At 45.4% G+C, this 22,722-nt stretch overlaps 1 protein-coding gene across 1 annotated transcript in view; it reads right to left on the reverse strand.

Moving 5' to 3' along the window:
* The window catches only part of macf1a (microtubule actin crosslinking factor 1a), a 98,716-nt gene that overhangs the window by 46,054 nt on the left and 29,940 nt on the right, over positions 1-22,722 (reverse strand). Inside the window, 25 exon segments of the mRNA XM_068746947.1 lie at positions 5,202-5,384; positions 5,501-5,818; positions 7,227-7,433; positions 7,511-7,699; positions 7,794-8,392; positions 9,977-10,253; positions 10,339-10,566; positions 10,909-11,108; positions 12,257-12,386; positions 12,707-12,945; positions 13,059-13,121; positions 13,812-13,923; positions 14,077-14,233; positions 15,232-15,398; positions 15,487-15,804; positions 16,012-16,211; positions 16,373-16,496; positions 17,956-18,129; positions 18,239-18,430; positions 20,108-20,275; positions 20,443-20,616; positions 20,696-20,875; positions 20,982-21,215; positions 21,360-21,509; positions 22,282-22,533. Of these exon segments, the coding sequence (XP_068603048.1) occupies positions 5,202-5,384; positions 5,501-5,818; positions 7,227-7,433; positions 7,511-7,699; positions 7,794-8,392; positions 9,977-10,253; positions 10,339-10,566; positions 10,909-11,108; positions 12,257-12,386; positions 12,707-12,945; positions 13,059-13,121; positions 13,812-13,923; positions 14,077-14,233; positions 15,232-15,398; positions 15,487-15,804; positions 16,012-16,211; positions 16,373-16,496; positions 17,956-18,129; positions 18,239-18,430; positions 20,108-20,275; positions 20,443-20,616; positions 20,696-20,875; positions 20,982-21,215; positions 21,360-21,509; positions 22,282-22,533 (5,235 nt within the window).

Consider the following 22,722-nt stretch of genomic DNA (forward strand, 5'->3'; position numbering starts at 1 on the left):
TCTATTTCTATAGAATGTCATTAAAAAAACTTTACGGTCAAAATAAGGATTGTTTGTCATTAGGCTTATTCTTCATATGGCAGGTTTACATTTACATAAATAACAGAATTATGCCATGCTTAAAGGATGATGGAAAGTTGTTTCAATATATTTCACACAGTAAATCTGAACAGACAGATTTTTGCATTTAGTTTCACTATTAGTCCCTTTTTTTAAAGCTACATGCATGAAATCTTGATTTTCTTGGATACGAATTCTGAAATCTTGTTTGAGGCTACATGAAACATTCCTTTTGCTTTGGATAAAAAGAAAAGAAACGTTCCCAACACATATCTACAATATCTGTTCAATTTCATCCCGGAAGATGGATCTTTCCTAACTGTAGGAGGGAAAGGAGGAAAAAGGAGCCGTGGAATGTCTTTCTAATTCACACCAGCTGGAACAATACTGGAATACGGACGCACGGACACACAAACACACAATCTCAGACATACTGTGCACACATAATCCAAATGCTAGTCACTAGAAATGATGCTAGTATGACTCAATCAGCCCATTGGAATACAGTATATAATGAATATAATGGTGGAAATAAATGACGTGCACCGACAGACAGACGTAAAGGAGAAGACAGAAAGAGACCAGAAGGACAGAAAGAACAGGAAGACGCAAAGAAAGCGTAAAAAGGGCTGTTGTCTGGATGAGGTATGACTTGGATCAGTCACTGGAGCATTATTGGGTCCTGCCACACTGAACTCTGACTGCACTCGACTGTGGATAATTAGTGTAATAATAATGTTAACTTGTAACTGTGGCTCTTGTTCTGAATGCAGTCTGCACGGGCAGGGTAAAACCTGTGCTGTGTGGAATTTAACTCGAGCATTTAAACTGAAGCAGGAACCTTTTAAAACATCATTGCAGTTTTAGCCTGGGAATTCAGATGATTAGTGCTGGACCTAAACAGAAACCTACGAAGACCCCTGACCCACCCACATTAAATACATTCTCCAGAACATCTTTCATTTTAGTAGGGAGCGGGTAACTTTGATTTATTCTTTCACCCATGTCCACTGGTTTATTTATCGTTTATTGGGGTTGTGTTTTGGGGCAGAATTACACGAGACTTGTTCCACAAAACTATCCACAGAACAACCCATTGTTTGTTAGAATGGATCCAGGAATATCTTTTTCAACTTTGTTGAACGTTACCATCGGGCCGAGACTTCCGCAATTCCCACTAAAACCTATGGAGGGATGGTGCAAGGCTCAGGCAGGCGAACAGGAAGGCCCAGAGGACAGTCGTCTTTTGTGTTGTACTAACTCTAAACGTGTAAGCTGCTACCTCGGTGAAAGCTAATGCATGTTGCAGCTTTACAGCAGGACCCGACAGACGACCAGAGAGCTGCTGGCCCAGTTGGGCTCGACTTTTACTCCCATCATTAAAATAGTTGGTGACACGGTCGGTGCGGTAAAGGGCAGTGAGTCACCGACTAAAAGTCTGTCCAAGGAGGAGAAACTAGAAGATGATGAGAAGAAGAGAATCAGATGGAACAAAGGAGGAGTACTTAAGAGGATTTTCATAAACGCATGTGTACAAAAACACGCACAACCTCCTGTTGTGTTGCCACCGGAATAACCAGCCCTTCTCTGGAATGTCCATCTGTAGCCACAGGTTTAGAGCCTCCTAGCGTCTCTCTGCGAGAATACGAGTGTGTGTTTCTCATCCCACACAGACTATGTCAGCTGCTCAGAGACAGAGGGAGCCAGGGCCATGCAGTGGGATGTTGATGCCACACCCTATTGTGTGAGTGTGTGTGTGTTTGTGTGTGAGGAGACAGCTGAGATTCCAGATTGCACCCAGAAAAAGACTGGAATTAGAATCATCCTCTGACACACACACACACACACACCTCATCGGCTTACAGAGCAGCCTAAATACAAACACAGATTCCACAGTAGCATATATATGCAGACAAGACGGTCATGTGTTAACATGAACGTGATAAAAAGCATCACTGAGCAGGATAAACCCGTAAGACTCACACGGCCATCGACTGAATCTCTGTACGACACACGCGGTCCTTCACTCTGGCCAGCAGTAAATTGATATTTTGGTCCCTTATGCGAGACAGAGTATTAAGGGATTGTTGATGAGCTGTCAACACAAGCCAAGTAATAGCTTGGGTTTTACTGTATGTGGGTAACCGTGACCCAACGCATATTTTTATCCTTCAAATCTATTTATTTTTATTACATTTGTGGATGACCTACATTTAGAACTGTGCATGAACACATTTATATAAAAAAGAATATTTTAAAGAAAATATCTGAAGAAATAAAAACATACTTTGCTACCAAACACTTTATCTAATGACGAGCCAATTCATCCGCCATGTTTCCACTGCGTGATAGCAACTCCATTCAACTCATTCCGACTGCATCAAGTGCTTCTCCATTAGAGGACAGCGCCACGTCATTGTCCCTGCTCAATATAAAAAGGAACCTGCAGTGGTGTTCTCTGCAACACAACACCTTTCATGAGGAATGTCTGCATCTTATAACGCTCATAGAAATCTGTCAATTACATTTTGATTGAAACGACTGCCCTCAGGGTTCTCACAATGCTAAAATTAATAATGAAATGATCCATTATCCTCCATTGGGTCAATGCCCATCAAGCAGTTTAAGAAAAGTTCAAGAACTCATGCAAAATATTTATCGAGTCAGAGCTTAGAACGTTAAAGAAATGAATCCATCCTTTATACAGCTCAAAGTCCAACATTTAATGGGTCCTTGTCTGCCATGTTCCCAACCATGCAGCAGTTTGAGAGGAAAATCTGGCAGGTAGATTTAGAGTTATATTGCTAACAGCAAACAGAATAAAACATTTAACCTCCTTGGCAGAGGTCAGAAAGCCAAGACATTGATTTTTACATTCCGTACATTTGGTTGCAATCCAAAAAAAGTGCAGTGAGGCCAGTCACAACCCAGCACCCCCCCCCCCCCCCCATTACTAAACGAGTGGCAGAGAAAACCACAAAATGTATTCACATGACCGTCAGACAGCAGCGGTCCCAGATTAGACGACTGCTCCAGTCAGCTCTCAGTTTATCCCGTACGAGGAAACAAAGCTGATTTTTGACAGGAACCCTGATGAAGAGGAAGAAGCAGACAAAGGACACAGATCTGCAACTGACCCCGCACCTCTGAGATCACTGCTGATGAGTTAAAAAAAATGATCCGACTACATCACCTCCTACGCCATGGCTGTCCTCCCCACACACCCACACACACACACACACACACACACATACACCCACACCCACACACACCTACACACACGAACAGTGTCCTGAGCTCCCTTTTCTTTGTAAGCATTGGCATGACATCATCTCTCTGGATTGGAAACGGGCGTCCATTGGGGGAGGGGAGGGAGGACAAGTAGAGGGGAGAGGGGCGGCCCGGTCTGTTTTGGAGCCAGACAGACTGTTTAGGTTTGAAATGAGCCGAGCTGGATCAGTTACAGAGAAATGGAGAGGGACAGCGAGACAAAGCAGGACAGGGGGTTGCTTCAAAGAGTGGAGGACAGACACGTTCACATCTTTTTCTCTCCTTCCTACTATAAGCATCGGATAGAGATGCTGCAGCTCGAAAAATGAAAAAATTAAACAGAGTCAAAAAAGGGCCAGACTGAGCACAGAACCCTTTCTGGATCCACCTGTGAGTCTGTCTCCTGCTTTCCAGGACATCATTCTGACCATTTTAACTCTTTTTCAGTCATTTTTTATTTATTTTTATTCTCTGCTTTCCTCCCTTCTTTGCCCTCCTATAAATACCCCTACGCCCCCAGATAGGGTGGCAGACCATTTCTCCATGCCCTACATACCCCGCAGACAGCGGCTATCGTACATCGTCTGTCTGCACGCAGTTCAGGAAGAAACTAGAACTAGAACTAGAAACACTAAATTTCCAGAATTGGAAGCATTGATGCGTTTCTGCCCACTCGCTGATATAAAGAACTGACTGTCCTCTATTGATTTATTTTCAAAAAGGCAAGCAGCAAGCCATCACCAGAAGTGAATTCATTATTAATTATGGGTTAAAGTTAGAATCAAATGGCTGCATTCCTCTCATATAAGAGGAGAATGTAGTTTATAGACTGATTTATTTATAAATGCTCTCATAGTTCCGTTACAACTGAAATTAAATAATTTACAGTTGACTGAATTCCATTTTACTGCTCACCCATAACAATTTACAAATTCAAAATGCAGAATGGTCAATATTCCGTTGTATTTTGGTCAAATTGACGATCGATTTGATCTGGCTGAACCCATAAACCCTAACTATCCCATCATTTTCTAAACTGTGCCTTTAATTTTTGGGTTCTTTCTGTGTACCAACACCTTCACAAGTACATTTGCACACACCCATCAAAGGCCAGACTTCCCTCCTGGGATTCTGTGTTCTCAAACACGTTTGACACACAATAATTGCAGGAAAAAGCATCAACATTTGAGAGGCGGTGATGTTGACCACAAAGAGGGGAAACATAAGCGTGGCGTAACATTTATTCCAATGGCCTTCACCACAATGGCATGGCTATCAGTCTAAATCACCAGAAGGCTGCGCATCGTGAAATATGTGTGTATCTGTGAGCGACGAGGTCCTTGTAACTGTCCTATAAATACATATTGCATGACTTTAACTGCGTTAGGCATTTCAAGGAGATCAGTGTCCAAACTTATCATCCTCTTGATTCCACAGATGATCCTCACACACCTCATGGTCTTTGGAGGCGGAGTCAGAGGAAAAGTTGGCAACAGAGCTCTAAAGCATGTGAACCAAATCAAAACTAATGACACGCTGAAGAATTTCTGATTATCTGTGCAAAAGAGTTTCAGTGACGTGAGGGGGGAAGAGTCAGAACACAAACGCGTTTCTCCCCGAGCTCAGATGCATTCAGCGCTCTACAGTTCAAAGCACACGCAAACAAGCCAGTACTGTCATAGAAATCAAAGAAAAAACATGAACCGAATGAGATTAGAAGGAAAGAAGATGGCAGGAAAATACGGTCCTGTAAAATCAGATTTTACTGTAATCATGAAATGCTCATAAAACAAAGTGCTCATTGACATACTAACACTTCACACACACACGGCCATGCAGTGAACAAACAAGTAAATATCCAGTGCCCTGACCTTGAACTCCTGCAGCTGCTGTTTGATCATCTCCACCTCTGTGCCAACCACGCTTTGTGAGTTCAGCCCCTCTTCGGCTCTTCCCAGGAGGCCTTGCAGCTCAGCCAGACGCCTGTAGAACTCCTGAACCTTCTCAGCGGCATTTTCAATCTGGTCCAGCCTGGCCTGACCGCGCTCACACAGCTGGAGGAGAGGGAGCAGAGATAAAAGAGTCACGACTGGTTGAAAGCGTCTTTTACACATAAATGGATCAATAGCCATTAAAAAATTAAATCATCATCATCTTGCATCACCCTAACCTTGCCAGCCTGGCGGCTCAGCGCCTCCGTCTCTCTCCTGAGGGCCAGGAGGTCAGGGGAGGGGCCTTCTCTCAGAAGCATGGCGCTGCATTCTGATGAGTGTCTCTCCAGCTCCGTCCTCAGGTTGGCCACACAAGACAAGAAGCTCTTCAGGGTATCAGCCTGAGAGGCCAAGGAGTCTGCATCCCGTCCAACCGGACTGAGAGAGTCCAATTCATCATCAAGGTCGGAAAGACGCGAGAAGACATCCCGCACATGAGACTGGACCTCGCAGACTCCCTGGAGCCTGGACTCGAGGGAGGAGCAGCATTGCTCAATCTGATGGAGGATAAAAAGAGAAATGTATTTTCATTTTAAGTGCATCAGAATTCAAAAATGCAAACTTTAAGGTTAGCGAAAAGACTGTAGAATGGAAACCTTTTTATTTAAGCTTTTTTTTTTTTTTTTTAAAAAGGCAGCGGAATAAGAAAAAACAGTGCGCGAGTTACAAAATAGAAAATATCAAAAGGAATTCACTGAGTTAAGGTATTTGTTTTATTCAAAACAATGATCAAATCTAGTCACAAACATGTAAAGATGAGCCTGATATCACATTCTCTAGAAGGAGACAAACTGTTTCAGTGAAATAGTGTGCAGTTCACCAGAGAAAAGGTTTATACAGAGTTCCTGCAACCATAAATGGAATATTCGTAGGCTGGATCGCTGACAGTAGATGCAACGCTGCCGGTGTTAAATTCACTAGACTCTGGTTTACATTTCAGTGTATGACAAAGTGCTGAATGTCCACAATGGCCATATATGAGGAGTGAAAGTCAAACAGCCAGACTGTCCCGACAGCTATCGACGTCCTGCATTCCCTCAGCTAACAGGCACCCATCTGCTCTGCACCAACATGCGCACACGCACGCACGCACACACACACACACACACACACACACACACACACACACACACACACACAATGACCCTGCTATAAATTATTTATTTTCACTTCAGATGGAATAAACTGTTGCGGTGATCTTAACCCACAATTGTTCTGACCTCTTTTATCCCTCTCTTTCTTCATGCTCGACTGTTTACACTGATGTTGTTCCCGTTTAAAACGTGGCTATTTGAAACACCGATTTGGCCTCTGACATCACTACTTGCCGCTTTTTCCCCCGAGAGCTGCTCATTTAAATGACTTTCTGTGTGACAATTCAATCATTGCATCGTCGTCTCATTTTCACATCACCCATCTTGGGAGTATTATCCATTGCTACAAACCACCATAGCAGATTAAACCATTTGTCAGGCAGCAACATTCATGGACGAGTTAATGTTTTAAAGCTTTTTCCAAGTTATTCCTACGAATCGACTTCCTCCATGACTCATCAATGCTTTTTTGAATCATTGGAAAATGAATCAGTTTGGTGAATATGACCAGTATTTCACTCCTGCAATTCCGTTTGCCACAGGAGCACCATGAATAGAGATCATCATGAGTTCCTGAACCAATCTATGTTCTCTTACCATCTCCAGGCGGGTACATTTAAAGGGGAAGCACACGAAGTGCTAATATTAAGCTACATGGAATGAATGAATCCGAATGCGCATCAGGAATTACACTGAACGTCCAGTCACTCAGGAGAGATGTAGTTGTTTGAGTTATCTTTGGTGTCCATTTGGGCAATCTGCAAACATGGAGCAACGGAATAACTAGTTTTTTTCTGACCATGACCCTCACCTTGTCAGTAACATTATTGTACTCTTTCTCCGTGTGCTCGGCCCGCTCCAGAAGCCAGTGTTCCCCCTCGTTGCTAGCTCCCGGTGTCTGTGGAGAGTCCAGCACAAGCCCCTGGGCCAGGTTTCTAAGGTACACCACCTGAGGCTTCAGGGACCTTAAACCCTCCTGCTGACCTCTCAGGCGATCAAGGCTCTTAGCACTGCATGCCTGGGTGGCAGAGAAATGGAGAAATAGATAAATACTCATGTAACGTACACATGCAGACTGAAGAACGTTTCCTGTACCTGTGGTCCCAGAGCCTCCTGGACTTCGACCTGGTGCCTGGCGGCCTCCAGTCTTCTCAATGCAGCCTGTCTGCCCTCCTCAAACTCCTTCAGGCGTCCAGCGAGTTCTTCCATCTGGGTGGTGCGGGTACGGAGCCTCTCACCCAGCGTGTCCATCCTGTGGTTCAGCTGAGCCTTCTCATCTCGCACCTACACACGATTTGTTTACATAAAAATAAAATATAGAAAATCTGTAATTAAGCAATCCTCCAAAAACAATCAAACAAACAATGACACTATGCACCTCTTCCTCCCCGATGCAGCACTGTTCTAGAAGATGATCTGCTGCAGTGTTGAACGCCTCGACGAGAGGTTGTCGTCTTTCCAGGTCGAGAGATAGACCGCGGGCCTTCTGCAGAGCCTCGTCCATGGCCAGTGGGCCCAATGACGGCCGGATGTCACCATCTTTCTGCTCACACTCTGCTAACCAGGGTATCAACTCAGCCTTGTGCTGCTGGTAGATGTCGGCTTTGCTCAGGGTGGTCTTCAGCTTGTTTACTTGATCTGAGATTCTCTCATTCAGCCATTCCCAGTCCTGTCTCAAGGAGACCAGGCGGCACTGCAGGGCAGCCCGTTCGTCGCCACTGGCAGGCAGAGAGGTGAGCAGTGACACGCCCTCGGCTTGAATCAGTTCATAGGAACCACGCTGACTGGCGATTTCACGTTGGACATCCTCAGTCTGTGCAAGCAGGGAGCGGATGGCCTCGGGCTGACATGGCAGAGAGTCTTTGGATGAGTCTCTGTGATCTGTCCGTACGTCCAGCCAGGATCTTAACTCCTCAAACATCTGCTGGAACTGCTGCGTGGACGAAAGCGCCGTCTGGAGCTGACACAGGCCGTCAGCTAGGAGCAAGGAAAAGCAGAGCAGGGATTACAGACACAAACACTGACAAACTATTCCAAACAAAAAAGAGGAAGAGTGGGACTATGGGGCTTGTGTTGCATTTTATTTCGAGGATTTGTTTTTGCACTAATTATTTCCATTACAGCTAAAAATGATTAAGTTTGAAAGGTAATGCTGACAGACTATTTATCAAGTTTACAAATCAGTTAAAGAGGTATTACATTTGTATAGATTACTACTGTACTTTCTTCTTGTCCCATGATTGGTCACCAAAGTAAATCAACCTCCTCCACTTCACCCTGTCCTTTGCATCGTCCTCCCCAACACCAGCCACTCATGTCCTCCCTCACTACGTCCATGTATCTTCTCCTGGGTCGACCTCTAGCCCTGTTCCCTGGCAGTTCCATCCTCAGCATCCTTCTACCGATATAGTCCCCGTCTCTCCTCTGGACATGTCCAAACCATCAAAGTCTGGTCTCTCTGACCTTGTCTCCAGAACGTCTAACCTTCACTGTCCCTCTTATTGTCATTTCTAATCCTGTCCAACCTGGTCACTCCCAAGGAGAACCTCAGCATCTCCATCTCCTCCACTTGTAGCTCCGCCTCCTGCCTTTTCCTCAGAGACACTGTCTCCAAGCCGTCCATCATGGCTGTCCTCACCACCGTCTTGTAGACCTTTCCCTTAATCCTCGCTGACTCTCTCCTATCACAGAGCACACCTGATACTTTCCTCCACCCGTTCCAGCCTGCCTGCACACGATTCTTCACCTCCTTTCCACATTCTCTCCATCACTCTGTACTGTTGATCCGAGGTACCTCAGGTCAACCTTCTTTACGTCACTGTTCTTTCTCATTTACACACATGTACTCTGTTTTACTCCTGCTCACATTCATCTCTCTCTTTTCTAGAGCAGACCTCCACTTCTCTAGATTCTCCTCTACCTACAGATCACAATGTCATTAGCAAACATCATATTTTAAGGAGCTTCCTGTCTCACCTCATCCGTTAGTCTATCCATCACCATGGCAAACAAAACGGGCTCAGAGCTGATCCCTGGTGCATCCCACGTCTACACTAAACTCCCCTGTTACTCCTACTGCACACTTCACTGCTGTCCTGCATGTCCTGAACTACTCTGACATACTTCTCTCCCACTCCAGACTTCCTCATGCGGTTCCAGAGTTCCTCTCTGGACACCCTGTCATAGACCTTCTCTAGAACTACAAAGACACGATGCAGCTCCTGCTGACCTTCCCTGTACTTCTCCATTACTAACCTCAACACAAATATTGCATCTGTGGTACTCCTCCTCGGCATAAAGCCATACAGCCGCTCACAAATTCTTACTTCTGTCCTTAGTAGTTTCCACAACTCTGTCTCCCTTCTTGAAAATGGGCACCATCACACTTCTCCTCCATTCATCTGGCACGTTCTTCCCCTCTGGGATTGTATTAAACAACCCTGTTAAAAACTCTACGGCTACCTCTCCTAGACACTTCCATGTCAGTGCTAGGCTAGCTCCTGCTAACCGCACTGCCCGTACTACCCATGAGGCTGCATAGAAATACCACTAAACACAAACCTGCCCGCTCCTCCAAACTCTTCAGAGGCCCACTGACACTCTCCAGTCGTTTTCTCAGCTCGTCCTTCAGGTACGGTTCTGCTATGATGGCACTCAACTCCTGGCACAGCCTCTCAGCTTCGGCTAGCTCGATCCGCCGTCTCTCCAACTCTGAGCGGATCTCTCCCGTTTCTTGCAGGCGACGTTTAAGTGCCTCTGGTTGGGCACTCAGCGAGGCTTGAGCATCCAGCCTCTCGGTCAGAGCAGAAACACTGGAGGAGAGTTCTCTGAGCAAGACCTGGGCCGCAGAGGGAGGTAGAGTCCTATTGTCAGAGACTCAGAATGACATTTATCATACAACAATGACTCTTTCTGGCTCATACCTGGTACTGTTCACTGGTGCCGTGGGCCTGTTCGATGTGGTTTGACCTCTGAGTCAGCCGGTTTGTGAGGCCCTCCCACTGCTGTGAGATGGAGCCCAGCTCAGCTCGCACCTCCGCCAGGTCCTTGGGGTCTTGGTCAGAGTCACCGGCCTGGGAGAGGATTCCTTCAGCAGACTCCGTCAGCTGGACAAACTGGGGTCGCCTGGTCTCAAACTCACGCAGCATAAACTTTACAGAAAGGAGAGGTTAGACTGAATTATTCACAGAGAAGAGACGGTACAAAAATGAGAAACAAAGTTTCTTGTGATTAAATATCTGTGATTTCAAAGCAAAAGCAAATGGAAACACACAATTATTGAAAGAGCTATTCTGACATCCTGAATTACTAACAAACACAGAGCATCTGACACTGCATTGCGACTTTATATTACGCATGAAAGGTCTTTTAATTCAGCTTGCTATAATTAAAAACACAAGTTGTTCTTTGAGGTCTCAGATTGAGTCTTGTTTGTGCATTGGCTGTTTGACATATCTGCAGCATCACTGTGGTTCTGCCTCCTCTGTCCTTACCTGGACTTGTTGTTTCTGTGTGCTGAGCATGTTGGGGTCGATGCTCAGGGGTCCCAGCACGCTCATCATCAGCTCCTTCTCCCAAAGCCATGGGCCCAGCTGATTGGCTGCAGAGGCAAAGCTGCCTAGCCTATCGGCACATGTCTCCAGTTCAGTCTGCCTCTGGGCTGCAGTCTGATTGGTCGACTGCCAGCGAGATTCTGGGGAAATTGTTGAGTGAGGATCGAGAGAACAATTCAAAACACCTTCATAATGTCTATTTTACTCAAGAGTGTCCCTTTTTCTTCCTGAGTTGAAGAGGTATTATAACAGCAAAATGTTAATATAAAAGGAATAAGATATTTAAATGATATTTGTAATTTATGAAACTTGATTACACCTGATTCAATCTAAAGAAAAAACAAGACAAGAAGCGTTTTCCACAGTCCCTCCTCGGCCTCCTTCTCCCTTTTGTGTTCATGTTCGAGGCATCTTGCAGTGTGTGTTCGTGTTTCTTCGATCCACATGGATTTTAAAACGCTTTGTGAAGTGTGAACTCGAAAAGAGCCCTTCTTACATTTCACCTTAAATATTTTGGTCTTAGTTAACTCATAGGAGACACCGGTAAAAATATCAAGTTTGACAGAGAACAAATAGCTCTGAGAACACCTCCCACTCCCTCAGTGGAGAAAATGGATCTCAGTTCTTCATTTCTATAAATTCTGAGGCACTGCAACACTTTCAAAGACGCACCAGAGTAGAAAAAGCTTGGTTAGATTTCCTTAATCACAGTTTTAGTCTTTCATTTTCAGGCTAATGGAGATAATTTAACTAAATAATAATAATATTAATATATATTTCTTCCATGACATATCGTTTATGCATGGATGTAAACAGAATGCAAACTTTCTTTTCTCTCTCTCAGGGATGTTGGACCTTAGACAGGTAATTCCACTTCTCTGAGCCTCCACATTCTACATCTCATTGATACACTCTGACTACTTTTATGAAAAGGCCCTACAGACATTAATTCATTGATTTTCTTCACAGATCACCTTCCCATTCTGAAATAGAACAGGTGTTTTTTCACTGCTTGGCTATCTCTAGTATGCGCTTCCCCCATATGAATGCATCAGGTAAGGTTGACATAATTACACTTTATTCACACCAGTTCTTTACCTGGAACGTTACAGTTGAGCTTGTGTCCAGTGGATCGTGTAGCTTTGGTCTCTGGGTTGATTTAGCGCCCATCATTCTACATCATTTACAGCCTTTAGGCATCAGCATTAGTTCTTAAGACTCTAATCTACCTCTTTCTGTAAAACCACCTATCGTCTTCTCATGTTGCTTCGTCTCCTGCAGCACATACCTATCTCTTGTAGTTGCTGTCTCCAGCTGTGTGCCTCAGGAGAATCCGGGTTGTCAGCAATCAGCTTCCTCAGTGTGTTTTTCAGCTCCTCTACCCGGCCAGTGTGTTCTGCCAGCTCTGACAGCAGAGCCTAAAGAAGACAACGAGAGCACTTAAAAGCTTCAAATTAGAAACACCAAACGTGTCCAGCAAGACAAAAAGACAATATGTTGGCTTTCCAATTAACCCTTTAAAGCCCGGACCATGAAGTACTGGTAATCGTCAGAAGACTCCTAACACTTTAATCAGGTTTTAATGGAACCATCTGACAAACTGGTCAAAAAAAACAAAAAATTTTTATACAAGCGCTCTAATTTATGGAACTTTTGCAAAATGTGGAATATTTTCAGGGAAAATGCAGATGCATGTGTTGGCTTGTATCTATCAGAAACAGATAGACCGGTCCTTCACCTTGTTCTCCTGGGCCTGGGTGCGTACCACCTCGGGTCTGGAGGGGGAGGCGATTTGTCCCTGTTTCAGGCTCTGCTCTCTCTCCGTCAGCCAGCTCTTCAGCTCCTCACCATCCCGCCTAGCCTTCTGCCTCAGCTCCAGTGAGGCCTGCTGCCGACTAAGACGCTCCTTCAGCTCGCCACCCAGCGTCTCATATCGACCGTTCAGATCAGACACAGCTACCTGGAGCTCTGTGAGGTCTGAGGAAACAGTAACGTAATACATAATCAGCAAAAAGAAGGGTAGCAGTAGCATTTACTTTATTTCCTTTCAGATGGAAAGGAGGAGAGAGAGCGGCAGCAGGAGGCCTCACCTTTACACGTGTGAATGCCATTGACGCTGCTGGGACCTTCAGAGCCGTTTATTTGAAGAGCACCTGGAGAAAGACACACATCAGGCCGAGACAGCGGCACAAAAGCACTCACAAAGGGCACACACAAAAGAAGCTGATCAACACGCAGCTGTGCAACATAATCACGATGACTGATGAAGCTGCGGCAGTCATCGGCCAACAAAATGCTGTGGATGAGGAAATGCTTGAAAGGCGTGTTATCCGTTTTGCCATTTCAAAAGATTCTGGAAATAAAACGGCTTAGTTTTAGCTTTCACGCTGCGACCATTCCGGCACGGTGGTCGCAGTCCCTGGTCTTGCTCTGCAGCAGGATTTTTTCAGGCTATCCATTTAGAATCACTTAAACACAGGCACCAGTGTCAATTGGGAATGAATTACGGTAGACAATGTTGTTCTGTTCCAATAGGCATTTTACACAGGGCCAATAAAATGTCAACGTGAACTCTGTCGCCCTGGGCGAGGGTTAAACCTGATTTAACAGTGTGTCTGTTCATCTCCTATGTTTCCTCGTGCTGTGTTCTATAGGCCTGTGTTACTCAGGCCATTATTTTCTCGAGTCTGAGGGGATTCCCTGCCCCCCCCCCCCCCCCCCCCCCATCAACAAATTCTGTAAGCCTGCTTGCAAAAATGGCATCACGAGAAATGTAAGAGAAGTGAAGAAGGCGGAGAATGGTGACATTGATAACTTGGGCAGCATTGGTATTCTTGCCTTACCGGCTTTGGTTTGAGGGGCAGTGACGTCGATGATGAGGGTCTCCAGCTCCGAGCCCGTCTTGTTCAGCTCCTGAAACCGTGACTGCTGCGACTCCCAGTCGTTCGACAAGTCCTGAAGGTACATGTGTTTTACCGAGTCGGTGAGCTCTTGGAGTGCAACGATCATTTTCACAAAATGTCGCCCTTTTGTTTATGTAAAAACCAAAGTATACTGTATTTACATCTGTGTATATATATATATATATCGTTTCTAGTGATTAGACACCTTGAGCTGCTGAACTCTTCTCTGCAGGAAGTCTGTGGAGAGGCTGGCCTCTTTGGGCGGCAGCTGGTCTTGTGCCGTCAGAAGCCACCTAAGGAGAGACGCAGCGAGGCCACGGAACTGAAACAACTGCTGCTCACAGGCCTGGGTGGCGGCAAACCTGCAAGGGAGAAAGGAAACGGACGCAAATGGAGGGAATCAATGATCGACGCGTGAGTAGCATGGAGGAGGAGAACGGAAGGGGGCATGAGAACAGAGGAAAGTATAGGCAACTCAGCTCGCATCATAGTTTTATATTTCTTACTGATCTTAATTGAGTTTATTATTACTTCTCAAAAAAACTGGCCTTAACCTCTCTCTCTGTGTATGTGAAGTGTCTTGAGCTTTGACTGGAAAATTGCTGACTGCCCGAAGACGAAACGGCTCTGAGAAGTTGCCCGGCATCCAGCAGCGTCATTATCATGCTGCTATTTCCTCCCCCTCGGGACTCGAGGCTGGTTCTCATCCAAGTAGGCCGTTTATAGGATGAACAATGAGCCATCCACTCTGCTTATATTAGCAGCCAGGCCTGCTCATCGGATCACACCGGCCACATTAGTGCACACAGATCGCAGACACGTAAACGTACTGCGAAGTATTTGAACACCGACTGCTGTGAAGCGTCACACAACACGATAAATCCTCCCCTACGTCATGCGCAGTGAGAGCTCTCAGGTACATGGGCTAACATTAAAAACATTCTCACACATGCTTTAGATAACATGTTACTCAATCACATTCTCAGGCACGGTAGGCATAGCAACTGGTGCTCCATGAAGCTACAAATTTAGAAGAGACATTTTGAGCGTGCCAGCGGCGCAGTCTGTCCTGCAGAATCACATCTTATTAACTCAATTACAGTTTGACGCGCTGCTTCTGAAGGTCATCTGAATTCATCTCACTCATAGGAAAGAACTAGAAGAAGAACTAAGCCGCTCACAGGTTAACGGCCTCCACGTTGTTCCATGTGGAATATACGCACTCCACAAATGACCAGAGCAGGATTAGAGATCCGAGATCATTTATTTATATCTGTTTTGATATTAACTAGGCCAACAGCATTCATGACTGTTAACCTTCATTAAAAGGGCACCCCTCAGGTGTTCTCCTGGTTTTTACCTTTTGTTGATATCGGCCTCCAGCTGGGTGAACCCAGCAGACACCCGCCGGGTATTATCTAAGACGCTTTGTGTGTTGCCGAGCGCCTTAGATTGACTCAGCTCAGTGGCGAGGTTGCAGAAGGACTTCAGCTGGCCGGTTTCCTGCTCCAGCTCAGACCTGACCTCCTGAGAAAAGAAGCACAGCACAAATTCACTGAGCAGATAGAAGTTGGCTTCTTCCACCGTCCGTCCTTCATCTGGCCGCTGTGCTGACCTCAATGGTCTGCCTATAGTCATCCACACTACGGTCCGGCTGCCCCGCTGGGCTCAGAGCCTTTAGCCGGCTTTGTGTAAAGACATGGAGGTCAGAGCCCAGTCGCTCATAGCACTCCAGCTTGGGCAGCAGCCCTTTGAGCTCCGCCTCCATTTCAGCCTGACTAGCCTGCGCCTCAGAGTAGCGCTGGGAGAGATCAGCTGAAGCATCCTGGAGGCCGGAGGCTGCGGAGGCGTCGGAACTCCGAAGGAGTTTGGAAACAGAGTCTCGCGTTGCCTCCACGCTGCCCTGCCTGGACAGCAGCTCCTGACGAAGTTTCTGTGGAAAGAATATTGGATCAAAAGTGTGAGTTCAGCAACCTTCAGCGAAGAGTCATAGACGTGCTGTATTAGCCGATGCTTCAAGTTCAACGCGCTGTAGCGGATATTCAATAAAAACTAATCAGGTTCATGTTAAAGCAAACATGGAAACCAACGTCTTGGACCTCGCAGGGTCCTGCAGAGTGTCTTCTGGGATTATCCCTACCTGGTTCTGGGTCAAGGCATCTTGTACAGCTTGTGCGGTGGGCTCGACTGGTCCGGGATTCACCACCAGTTTGTCCAGCCAGCTCAGCAGACCCTTCAGACCCTCTTGGACACTGACTGACTGGGCAACAGCTGTCTGCAGCTGCTCGGCCCGTACCGACACAGACGCAGAGAGGGAGCCAAACCGTTTCTCTAAACCATCTGAAAAGAGGGAGGCAGCAACATTCAGGCAGGACTTCTATAATTAAAACGTGCCATTTCAAAAGTGTGTTTGTGAGCATTTCAAAATACAGAAACTGAGCCCCGGTCCAGGATCAGCGGTGTACAGTTAAGATCAAGGGAGATTTGTGGAGGTACGCCACCTGCAGCACAGAGGATGTCTACCGCTTTGAGGGAAGGAGACTCGTCGGTGCTGACCAGATCTCGTCCGGCTCTCTTCACCTTCTCCAGCTGCACTGAACGTTCAGCCAGCTCATCCTGCAGGAGCTGATGACAGGGGAAGCGCTTATAGAAACGGTTATAGCTGAAAAGAGACATTTTAAAACCAGAGCAAAGTCCGACTATACTTCACATATATTAGTATTTCAGACCTTTTCCAGATGATCATGTCTCCAATTGAATTGAAACGCTTTGGACAGGACTCAACACGATGCAGTAGTCAGATGGGACTACTGTCCACCAGACTACAGTCAGATGGGACTACTGTCCATCAGACTACTGTCCATCAGACTACTGGCCACCAGACTACAGTCCACCAGACTACAGTCCACCAGACTACAGTCCACCAGACTACAGTCAGATGGGACTACTGTCCATCAGACTACAGTCCATCAGACTACAGTCCACCAGACTACAATCCACCAGACTACAGTCAGATGGGACTACTGTCCATCAGACTACAGTCCGTCAGACTACAGTCCACCAGACTACAATCCACCAGACTACAGTCAGATGGGACTACTGTCCATCAGACTACTGTCCATCAGACTACAGTCCACCAGACTACAGTCCACCAGACTACAGTCCACCAGACTACTGTCCACCAGACTACTGTCCACCAGACAACAGTCAGATGGGACTACAGTCAGATGGGACTACAGTCAGATGGGACTACTGTCCATCAGACTACAGTCCATCAGACTACAGTCCATCAGACTACAGTCCATCAGACTACAGTCCATCAGACTACAGTCCATCAGACTACAGTCCACCAGACTACAGTCCACCAGACTACAGTCAGATGGGACTACTGTCCACCAGACTACAGTTAGATGGGACTACTGTCCATCAGACTACAATCCACCAGACTACAGTCAGATGGGACTACTGTCCATCAGACTACTGTCCATCAGACTACAGTCCATCAGACTACAGTCAGATGGGACTACTGTCCATCAGACTACAGTCCACCAGACTACAGTCAGATGGACTACTGTCCATCAGACTACTGTCCTCCAGACTACAGTCAGATGGGACTACTGTCCACCAGACTACAGTCAGATGGGACTACTGTCCATCAGACTACTGTCCACCAGACTAGTCAGATGGGACTACTGTCCATCAGACTACTGTCCATCAGACTACAGTCCATCAGACTACTGTCCACCAGACTACTGTCCATCAGACTACAGTCCATCAGACTACTGTCCACCAGACTACAGTCAGATGGGACTACTGTCCATCAGACTAGTGTCCATCAGACTAGTGTCCATCAGACTAGTGTCCATCAGACTACAGTCAGATGGGACTAGTGTCCATCAGACTAGTGTCCATCAGACTAGTGTCCATCAGACTAGTGTCCATCAGACTAGTGTCCATCAGACTACCTGTACTGTCAATGAGCCCAGATCGTCAAAAATATTTTTCCACACACTAAAAATTGTTTTATGCATTTCTGCCTTCCCTACAACTTTGTATGTTTATGCAAATGTTTGTAATCCGTCACCTGCACTTGTCGTAGTGTCCTCTGCAGGTTCGGGGGGTCTGTCTCTCCACTGGGATTGGATATGCTTTGGTTCTGCTCCTGAGTGCTGAGCCAGGAGTGGAGGGAGACAACCTCATCCTGGTACTGCTGGTACCGCTCCAACAGGCCAGACAAGCGACCGCCCAACTCTGCTGACTGGACGCAACAGAAAGAAGTTCAACGTGAAAAATCAAGAAAAATAATTGAAATGAATAAATGAAGCAGAATCGTAACAATTCCTCGAGTTTATTCTTGTAGCCCTCACCTTGGTGTGGAGGGTTGTGTATCTGTGGTTAGCGTCCTGGAGCTTGTCAGTTATCAGCTGCCTGGTACTGTCCATTGCTGGGTCCGGACCGCCAACCTGTTCCAGGGCTCCTTGAACAGAATCCAGAACCTTCTGACCAGAGATGGACACAAAGCGCAGATCCGCTTTGTGGCAAATGACATCCTCCCCAAGCTGGAAACAGAAAACTTCATATAAATTGTGAACGCATTCAAGCAACTCAAACTCATTTTTGAGTTAGCACAGGCATGGGCAAACCCAGGCCCGGGGGCCATATGCGGCCCGTTGGGCTATTTAATCTGGCCCGCCGAACTTGTCCAAATTATATCATTAAATTAAATTTTACTAGAATTAAACCCGATTCATTTGACCTTTTCCTTGTAATGCTACCTGTAAAAAGCCAAATCCTTTCATGTAATGGGTTTTGCATGTCATTCATATTAGCTCACACAAATACTCCATCCATCTGTTCCTGGCCCGGCCCCTCTGTCAAATTTTAGAACCCATTGTGGCCCGCGAGTCAAAAAGTTTGCCCACCCCTGAGTTAGCACAACACTTGACAATTCTGTATATATGCTAGAAAGTGATGCTACTTTTATAAAATCATCAGTGACGAAAGAATTATGACCAACAGGTTGCCAATTCAGATTTTAAATGTGTGGAATCAAGGGACACCTAACAGGAGAAATATCCCAAATTTCCTCAGAGGAGTTTCTCAATGGCTTCCAGATGATAACGTGAGGCCGGATGAGTGCGAATCAAGGCCTGTGATTGGACTGAATCAACATGGAAAGTCAGTCTTCCATGGATAATTAAAGGTTAAGAGCCGATTTTGGCAATATATTTGAACTTTGAACTGCTGTGGGATCGGATTATATTTCTCAGCAGATTCATTGCAAAGCAACTAAAACAAACCTCAGCTGCTGAAATCAAGCCTCAGCCACAGTGCCAGTGTTCTCAGACCTTCAGTTAAACTTTAACTTGCACTATTTGGAGGTGAGAAAACAGCAGGTTGAATGTAAAGATGTATAAGGATGTGTGACATAAGGCCAAATAATGCAACCCATTCTGAAATGTGGATGCCAAAGCCACCTTCAGGCAAATAACTTTGGATTTTTGAGAATACTTTATGGAATTTTAGCTTTTATTTAACCTCCTTTTATATATATATATATATATATATATATTGATTGACTTTGTCTCGTTAATTTGAACTTGAGGGGAGGATTTTTATATACTGTAAGCCCTTTCGGCTTCTTTCCCTCTCCTGCACTATTATTTGCCTTTGTAATGTTTTGTTTATGTTTATTATTGTGCATATGAATAAAATGAAATGAAATGAAATGTCTGAACATTTATTCATGTGAAATATTTTTTAAGTCTGTATTTTGATAACATAAGCTGTCTGGACATTTTCTAATCCTGGAAAAAAGACAGCTCACAGAGTTAAATTGTGAACTCTAGTTTTGAGAGTGAAAGAAAAGTTAAGGTTCTTAACAGATTTTATAAGCATACTAATATTTTTGTCTAGGTGTCTCATTTACAAGTGAAGTGTTGCTACCAGGTCTTTAATACATGATAAATATTTCTCGCACTAATAAACAGCTCCCTCTTGTGGTGAATCTATGGTATGTGACGTAGGAATACATATCCATCATCAATCTTCTTTAAAAAAAAATCCCCGACTACAGTTATGCAGACAAAGGTAGAACATAGAAACTCGGCACAGAAAGAAATCAACGCTTGCTACTAGGCAACAGCGCCACCCACATGGGAATATTTGGCTATTAAAGATATGACAACGCACAGATTAATCCCCATTAGATGAATGCATTATTTTACGGTATGCACCTTTCTGTGCTCGTCCAACCTGCCCTTCAGTCCTTGTGCATCGGTTTCTCCTTCTCCTAGCGAACGAAGCTCTTCTTCACTTTGTTCCAACCAGGCAACTAGATTCCCATGCTCTTGGAGGAACTTCATCATTTCATCCTTCAGAGCTTCAGACTTCCTTAAACGGTCCTAGAAGAAATAGTCACAGGAGTTAGTCAAGCAAAATAACTCTCATTTAAAGATGAAATAAATCCTACATTCAGAACGAAAACCATTCAGTTAGAATTAGACAAAAAGTTTACAGGACACAAATCAGTAGGTCTGGCTGAAGACACGCCAGTTTTTATTTAGCCTACCTGACAACTCTGTAGCTTCCCCTGGTGCTGGGCCTGGAGCTGATCCAAGGCAGCCCGGAGACGCCGTTTCTCCTCAGGAGGAACAGCGGAGTCAGGTTGGTCCAGAAGGGATCGAGCTGACTGTGTGATCTGGAGCAGCTTTGCCTGATGAGACTGGAGCTGCTGAAGCTCCGCCTGAGAGAGAGAGAGAGAGGCGTAAAAGGTTAAGGGATGGCTAAGACAATATTAGCTACAATAGAAGAAGGACTATAACCTGAAGCGTCTCCGTGTGTGACATCATAGCGCTCTCTGGTGGTAGGAAAGGTGCATCAAGAACATCTTTGGCCACTCCAGAGGCCGCTCCTCTGCTGCCTGGTTGATTAAGAGACGTCAATTCATTCAACAGAGATCCTATCTGGCCTTGGGTCTCCTGGAGCTCCTCCTCAGCTTTTGCCTACAGAGGAAAAGAGGAAATGAAGAGACGATAAAAAAAGAAACATATACCACAAGCACAAATATGTGTAGAATATGTATAGCTATGACCCCATGCGTCCTCTTACCCTTTGTGTGTTCTGCTGCACAGTAGTGTTGATGGCTGCATCCACGTCTGACAGTGATGCGTTTACTGAATCTGTAAGGACACTGTACTGCTCCTTCATTCTTGTTAGCGCCCCCTGGAGGTTCTTCCTCTCCTCTGGGCTCAGACTTTCTCCTCGCGTTGAGAGCAGCTCCTCCACAGAACGGATAGCCTCAGCTACGCCCTCTTGTCTCCTCTGTAGATCCTTCTGTACTTCCTGGAGAGAAAGAAAACAAGTTTGGTTTGGTCATAGAAAAAAAAAAACCATTTCTTCACCCAGTGTGGACCAGCATCTGGAACGGTTACGTTCTCTGTAGTCCGTCTAAACATTCTAGATCGGAGTGAAACGAAAGCTTCATACCTTTAGTCTTTTCTGCTTTTCCTGCAACACATTCACGTCACCTGACTCTGGTCCAGCTTTCTGACTGGCCAGCAAGCTGGCAGCTCCAGCCAGCCACAGAGCAAGACCGTCGAGTTTCTGAGAGTACTCAGCTTTCTGCTGTTGAGCCACCTGAGAGAAATAATAAGCAGATAAGGAAGAAAAGGAACCACAAAGAATATGAATTGGAGAAAAAAAGTCTGGCAGCGACAATGAAAACCATTAAACATGTGACATGGATCATTTTCCACTCGTATTTGATTTAACCACTCGTTTTTCTACTAAAAAAAAAGGTTTTGCTCCTAAACAAAACCTTATATAGTGCACTTTGCCAAGCTTTGAGCAGATTGTGTCCAGAGTTCACACGCACGCACACCCAGGCAAACAGACATAGTAGCTTCACAACAACAAACACAATGAAATCAACAAAATGTCTGTTTATTTGCCGTTTTTCCTCGTCCTTTAAATTCAGGCGAGACAAAAGGGAAAAACAGGCCAACATTGCTATCAGTGATGCTCCTCTGCTATAGCTTTTACCACGGCAACACAAGCGTCTCCCTTCAGTGGCAATCTGTAAGAGCAAGGCAAACAAGTTAATAAAACATGTTAGAGAGACATGCAGAGGAGCAAACTTGCATTAATGTATTATGCATGTGCAGAAGCAGGTTGCTATCAAGGTATGAAGGTGTGGATATGTTTGTCTTGATAATGTAATGACCCGACAAGTTAAATTGTGAAGGTTAGCTAGTTAACGAAAGCCTTTTTCCAGCTTCAAGTCTATTTTGATGTTGATTTTAGAGGCCAGAAAGCATGGCAGTAGACATGACAGCAAAAGCAGTGAAACATGGCATGTGATTGTTAATTCCATTTCAGGCCAATCCCTTTGAATCATCCTTTTCCAAACCTCCTCCTCTTTCGCGCTCTCTCTGCGCTGCTCCTCCTCCTCCCTCTCTTTTTTAGCAGACAAGGCTTCGGCACAGGCCTGGGCTTGGCCTGTTGCTCGGTGGAAAGCCCCCTGGAGCTGCTGGAGCTGCCCCAGAAGCTGCCTGCTCTGTTCAGGAGCCAGGTCCCGAGCTCGCTCTGAGATGAACACCTGAATGCCCAAAGCCACACTATTGACCTCATTGGAGCGAGCCATCAAAGAGGACTGGAATTCCTTAAATGGAACAAAGAGATGAGTGAATGAATTAGCGGTGGTTTATTTTTCCTTACTGTATTTTACTGCCAACAGATTACATTTAAAGGCATAAAATTGCTTAATTTCTGCAAACAAATGATGCCTCTGTTCAAAAGTGATTCTGACATGAAGATGCGTCATAATATACATTTAATGATTCCTTTAAAA

Source organism: Brachionichthys hirsutus, chromosome 13, assembly GCF_040956055.1.
Source record: "Brachionichthys hirsutus isolate HB-005 chromosome 13, CSIRO-AGI_Bhir_v1, whole genome shotgun sequence".
Classification (NCBI taxonomy): Eukaryota; Metazoa; Chordata; class Actinopteri; order Lophiiformes; family Brachionichthyidae; genus Brachionichthys; species Brachionichthys hirsutus.